This window comes from Lemur catta, chromosome 11, assembly GCF_020740605.2.
Source record: "Lemur catta isolate mLemCat1 chromosome 11, mLemCat1.pri, whole genome shotgun sequence".
NCBI classification, from domain to species: Eukaryota; Metazoa; Chordata; class Mammalia; order Primates; family Lemuridae; genus Lemur; species Lemur catta.
In genome coordinates this window covers 20,800,688-20,807,126 of record NC_059138.1, presented here as the reverse complement: position 1 = coordinate 20,807,126, position 6,439 = coordinate 20,800,688, and the positions used below count along the sequence as shown (strand labels likewise).

At 45.3% G+C, this 6,439-nt stretch overlaps 1 protein-coding gene across 1 annotated transcript; it reads right to left on the bottom strand.

The window, feature by feature from the left end:
• Positions 1-656: 656 nt before the first annotated feature.
• On the bottom strand, positions 657-3,484 carry OPN1SW (opsin 1, short wave sensitive). The gene is made up of 5 exons (XM_045564188.1): positions 3,128-3,484; positions 2,657-2,825; positions 2,147-2,312; positions 1,632-1,871; positions 657-826 (listed from the first exon to the last, which is right to left on the bottom strand). Exons 1-5 carry the CDS (start codon positions 3,480-3,482, stop codon positions 707-709), a joined length of 1,050 nt encoding a protein of 349 aa, XP_045420144.1. The 5' UTR covers positions 3,483-3,484; the 3' UTR covers positions 657-706.
• Positions 3,485-6,439: the final 2,955 nt, after the last annotated feature.

Here is a 6,439-nt window from a genome sequence, read left to right as displayed (position 1 = left end):
TTTATAAATGGCATTAAGATATACAAATTCATTTTGAGAACATCAAGGGAATTAAACTATTAACTTCAGTAAATACAAGCTTGAGAAATATAGGTTTAGCCAAGTAGGAGGAGGGGGAAAGGGAAGCACCTGGACTAATTCATGCTGGCCCAGGGGCTTGTGGACGTGGCTGTTCCTGCCAAAGCTGCAGCAGTTATTGGCAGAGATAGATAGCATGAAGTTATCTCAAACTCATATTTGGGGCCTATCAAAGGTTTTTTGTTTGTTTCTTTTTTCTTCCTATCTCTCCTACTTATGAGGGTTTTCTTAAGTTCTAATTCAGACTACATCATCTCAGAATAAAAAAAAATGTTACTAAAAAAGAAAGTAATTGTTATTCATATACTAAAAAATCAGCCATACTCCTTTATAGTTGCCTTGTATGTAGAAATTGGTTCTCCAAGTGCTGTGAATGGTGCCTCTTAGGATTAGAAACTGAGGACTACTGAAATGATCTTTGGGTGGTCTGAAATAAACCCAGCTGGGAAGAGTAGCTTCTAGGCAGGAAGGGAATCATAGGAAAATGAAAAATTGACTCTCCACACTGCCATCACTCCGTTCCTATGTTTTTTCTGTGTTATTAGTAGTTTGGTTTCTGACAAAAAGACAGTAGAAACTTACTGAAATGTAAAATTCTAGTTGCTGCAAACAGGTCAACATGGGGTCCTCAGTTGGGGCCAACTTGGCTAGAAGAGAAAGTAGAAACTTCCGTCTTCTGGGAGCTGGATGTGTCGGATTCATCTCTCATGGCCTTCCCACATACCATCTCCATGATGCAAGCTTGGAACTGGAGGGAAAGGCAGAGTTGGAGACAACCTTGGCAGGCGAGAAGTGTGGGGGAAAAGATCTCATTCTTTGTATCCCCAAAGCTCACACAAGCCCATGATGTTCCCAGGTGATTTTGAATGTATTTTTCCCATCCTGAAAAGTAGGTAGATTCCAGTCTAGAACTACTCACTACTCCTTGGTCTACAATAATAATCCCCAAACATTCTGGCGGAGTGAGGCCTCACTGTTGGGAAACTTCACAAACCAGCAGTGCCACAGTAGGCCCACCCACCGCACCATTACTAGAAGGTGCTCCCAGCTGGGAAGGACTGCCAATTCTTTTCCACCCAGTAGATCTCAGATTAGTTCTGAATCTATCTCTGGGGTTGAGGAAACAAAATAATTCTGAAAGTAGGGTTGTTTGCCTTAAAAGACTGAGAGATTTATGCCTATGTTGTGGTATCTGCGATTCACACATGTACCCATAGGCTAGAAGTTGGAAGGGAAAGAATTAAGAATTCATGAAATGCAAGGACTAGAAATGTACAAGAATTATTGCTCTATGAATTTTTCAATAAAACATTACCTTTTCTCATCCTGCTCTTTGGAGCAGCTCCATTTTTCTGGCTCTAGTTCTATCCTCCCTGAGTTCTATTATCTTAATAATCTAATCCTCCTCCCGTGCTTACCAAGGGCTTCCCTGGTCCACCCCTAGAAACCCTCTGAGTAGAGTCCAGAGTATTCGGAGTTAAAAGTCATTGGCGAGAAAAGAAACAGGGTCTTCTGGACCAGGGTCTCATTGGAATATGAGTAGAGAGCTTTACCTGCTTATTCATAAAGCAGTAGATGATGGGATTGTAGACACCAGCACTCTTGGAGAAGAAGGCAGGAATGGTGACAAGCCGTAAGTCCAGCCCATGGTTACGGTTGTTGACCATGTACATGGCCAGGGCAGCATAGGGCACGTAGCAGAGACAGAATGATCCCACCATCACCACCACCATGCGGCTCACCTCGCGCTCGGCCTTCTGAGTTGTAGCTGACTCCTGCTGCTGAGCTGCAACCTGGGGCAGAGCACAGAAAGTAGCATGTCCCTCTTCCTGGCCCTCAACTCCCAGCTGTTCCGATGCTTGTCTATTGGCGGAGGGGATCCACTGTAATTGCCCATCTTCCATCCCAGTTTGGGTCTAAATCCTCCGGCCCTCCTTAATCTTCTTCCTCCCACTTCCCTCAGCCTTTTAGATGCCCAGATGTCTTCTGTGCTAGAGTACTCACCCACTCTTCCCTCACCTGCAGCCCCCTGACCCACTTCTCCCTGACTCTCTCAAAAGCCACTCACAGCTCTCAGGGCCCGCAGCAGCTGAGAGTAGGAGAAGCAGATGAGAGAGAGAGGCACGATGAAGCAGAAGATGAAGAGGAACCAGGTATAATACTCGCTGCGGTATTTGGTGCCCACGGTGTACCAGTCGGGGCCACAGGAACACTGCAGGCCCTCAGGGATGAACCTGCAAAGGACCAGGCACTCAGCCATGGGACAAGCACTTGCTTGCTGTGGGCCCTCCACAAGCATTAGTGGAGTGGGCGCCGAGATTCCTGGATCCTGTTCTTCACTTAGAACCCAGAGAATGCAAACAGGCTTCGGGCAGGGGGATCTTGTCCTGACCAGCAGAGGCTACAGCAATTCTAACTGCAGAGCAAACATTAGCACTCATCTCCCACAGCCCTTTCACCTCACCTATAACTCTAATTCTTTAAAAAGTAGAGGTCATAAACTGACATACCTGAGCTCTCGTTCCACCCACACCAGCGTGAGCTCCTTGCTAAGTCAGCACCACTGCCCTGCACTCACCGGCTCCAGCCAAAGAAGGGTGGGATGGAGACGCCAATACCGATGATCCAGGTCGCCAGGACCACCATCAGCGCGTGCTTGGAGCTGAAGCGGAAGTTGCCGAAGGGCTTACAGATGACAACGTAGCGCTCAAAGGCCAGGAAGGCCAGTGACCAGCCTATCACCAGACCTGTGGCGAAACGTGAGGAGAGTGGGGTAGACAGAGCCCAACCAGCCTGGCTGGTAGAGTGGAGTTCAGATGGGATGGAGCAGGCACAGAGACAGGGAGGATTGCACAGATGTCTGGAGTGCAGTGAAGATTCAAACATCCCATTTTTGTCCAACTTTTAGTTTGGGCTGCTTTGTACCCCAGTATTCAAAAGAGCACCAAACTCCTTTCCCCCAGACTCCTTTAGGGACTCCCTCCAACCCAAAAGCCTGCCCCTTTGGAGTAGTGTCCTTTGCCTCCCCCAGCCCCTTCCCCTGCAGTACCTGCTGCAGAGCCCAGGAAGCCCTCCATAGCACAAACATGGCGGCCAAAGAGGAAGTATCCTCGACAGCTAGCGATGAAGACGGGGAGGACAGAGAAGATGCACAAGAGGAAGCCTCCAAAGGATAGATTGACCAGAATGTAGTTGAGTGGCTGCCGCAACTTTTTGTAGCGCAGTGTGGCCACCAGCACCATGGCATTGAGTGGTGTCCCTGCTAAGAAGACAAGGCCCATGAAAGCTGCCTGGAGGTAGAAGGCCCAGACAGGGGCAATGTGGTACTGAGGCCCATCCCACGGCCCCACCGAGGAGAGGTTCTTGAACAGAAAAAACTCCTCTTCCTCTGACATCTTACACATGGGATGCCCCACACCCCCTTGGATTCCTCTTATAGATTATCCTTCCACCACCACCCCCTCCTCTAAAGACACTTGGGCTCTGTGAATGATAGTACTTATCCTAAGTCTCTCAAGGACAAAGAAGTTTGGGATTAGGGATCCCTAAACCCTTACCTAAACCTCCTTTTGTGGTCTCAAAGCCGATTGTGTTCTTCAGAGGATGAAAGAATTGGGATATGCAATGCTGGGTGCTGGGATAAATAGAAGAGCGCTCCCTGAGGCCTGGGAAGTGTGACCCATACTTAATGAAGATGCTTCCACCTTTTTGTTATTGTTGTTCTTTGAATGGAGCTACAGAGGGCACCTCTCTCCTTTTGGCTTCTGGCACAACTACAACCCTAATCTGCATCTCATCTGCCCCTTTGTAGAAAATGCCCAGATAAGTCTCCCTGTCCAGAGTGGCTGGGAATCAGCCTCAGGCTGTGAGAAGGGGTGGAGAGTAGGGTGTGTCCTGGAAGCACCTCAGTAAACAGCCTTGATCAAATAGGACAGAGGCAACTGACCATCCCTAGAGGTCTAGGGCATCCCTGAGCCGGGCTGCCTCCATTTCTTCATGTTGAACCTCTCTAGAAGACAGTGTATCTTTCTTACTCAGACCTCTGCCCAGGTCAACGTTGGTCTACTTGCTGTCCTCACACCATATTCACGTCTACCTTCCCCTACCCTTAGCTCAACAGGTTGCCACAGTCTTCCTCTTGTCTGTTCATCCATGTCCTGCCCAGCCCTCACAGCCCACCTCGCAAAGACCTCTTCTATGAAGCCCAACCCAGTGATGCCAACTCTGCTCTAACCTCCACCTGTGCTTGCACTCAACACTACACTTCAGGCTTTACGAATGTATCTTCTTCTCCACCTCGGTAGATTATACAGATGAGTTAAAAGTGATGCACTTGAAGTATAGATAAATTAAAAGTGAAAGGATAGCCAATAATGGCAAAGTAGTTTATCAGATGAATCCTCTTATGGGTAATAAGTTATAAACTCTGGACAAAATGTTTTTTAAAAACTATTTGAAAGCACCTAAGTTATCCAAAAGGAGGCAGAAACTGAAAGGGACTCAACTCTTGAATGAAAGGAACCTCTACATCTAAATGGATTTTTTCCTGAGAGCTCTCCTCAGTATAAGTGGCATGGGACAGCTAGAACTCAAGCAGAAAGCCTCAGCCTTTCTTGGCTTTAAGAGTCAGAGGACAGAGCTTGAGACTTCAGAGCAGCTGAAAATTGAAGGTAATTTCCTGGAATGAAAGAAGCCACAGAAGGCGAAGCCTTTCAATATGTACATAAACCCCCCTTAAGTTGTAGGCTGACTGCTGAACTATGGATGGAGGAATCTTCAAGGAGCCCAGCAAAAGGCAACAAGTGGAGGTCTGAAAGCTGAACAGAGATTTCAACTGTTACCCACTGCAACAGAGAAAGAGTTTGAGTTTGAATGCCACCATGTTAGAAAGGCTGGATAAATGCTTAAGGCTTTCCATTTAAAACTCCCAAAGGCCACATGGTACAGCTAAAATCTATAACCCAGGACTAAAGATTTGTTCTGAGACTAAGGTCAAAACCAAAGCTGACTCATACTAGCAAAGGATAAAACCAAGCCTCACTAAGTCTAAGGTAACCAACTAGTAATTTAACTGCCCATTAGAACGGAAAATCAATACTCCTCAATGGAAGATAACAGAATCTAGTCTTTAAAGTATAACTATCTACAATGTCTAATATACAATGAAAAATTAAAAGGCATGTGAAAGAAAAAAAAAAAAACCCACAGAGAAATGTGACCCACAGCCAAAAGAAAAAGCAGTCAGTAGAAACAGAGCCTGAGATGACCAGAAGTAGGCATCAGCAGAACGGACTTTAAATAGTTATTATAAATATGTTCAACAACTGAAAGGAAATAATGGTCATCATAAGTTCACAGATCTCAACAGAGGAATGGGAAGAATAAAAAAGAACCAAATGGAAATTCCAGAACTGACAAGTACAGTATGTGCAATGAAAATTCCACTGGATGCCTTAACAGCAGATTGGACAGCAGAAGAAAGGATCAGTGAGCTTGAACTCATTATTGATCCATTAATAGATAAATAACAAAAAAGATATTCGAAAAATCCCAAACCACTTAGAAATAAGCAATATACACCTATTAATAAACACCCATTGGTCAAAAGAGAAATGATGAGAAAAATTTGAAAGAATTTGAGCTAACAATGAAAACAATGTATCAGAAATTGAGGGAGGCAACTAAAGCAATACTTAGAAATTTACAGCTTCACATATTTATATTAGAAAAGAAGTGGCTCACAGAACTCAGGGAAACACATCTACCAGTTTATTATAAAGGATATTACAAAGGACACAGATGAAAAGATGCTTAAAATAATCCATGTGGGAAGGGGCACACCACCTTCCAGGAACTTCCATGCGTCCAGCCATCTGGAAGCCCTGAAAACCCTGTCCTTTTGGGTTTTTACAGAGGCTTCATTACATAGGCATGATTGATTAAACCATTGGTCATTCATGATCAACTTAACCTTCATCCCCTCTCCCTTCTCCAGAGGTTGGGGGCTGGAGCTGAAAGTCCCAACCCTGTACTCATGCCTTGGTCTTCCAGGTGACCAGGGCCCATCCTGAAGATACCTACTAGGGGATGCCAGTCACCAGTCAACTCATTAGCATAAAAAAGACATCACTTTGGAGAATCTAAGGATTTAGGAGTTGTATGTCAGGAACCAGGGTGGAAGACCAAATACATATTTTACAATATCACACAAGCACATTCTAAAAGTAAACTGAATTTTGGACTTTGGAAGGAACCTCAGAAATTTGCCAACAAGGAAACTGAGGTCCATAGAGGTGCTTATTGTTGCCTGATAAATTTATATGGAACACAGGTCTCCTGATTCCCAACCCACCACCCTCAA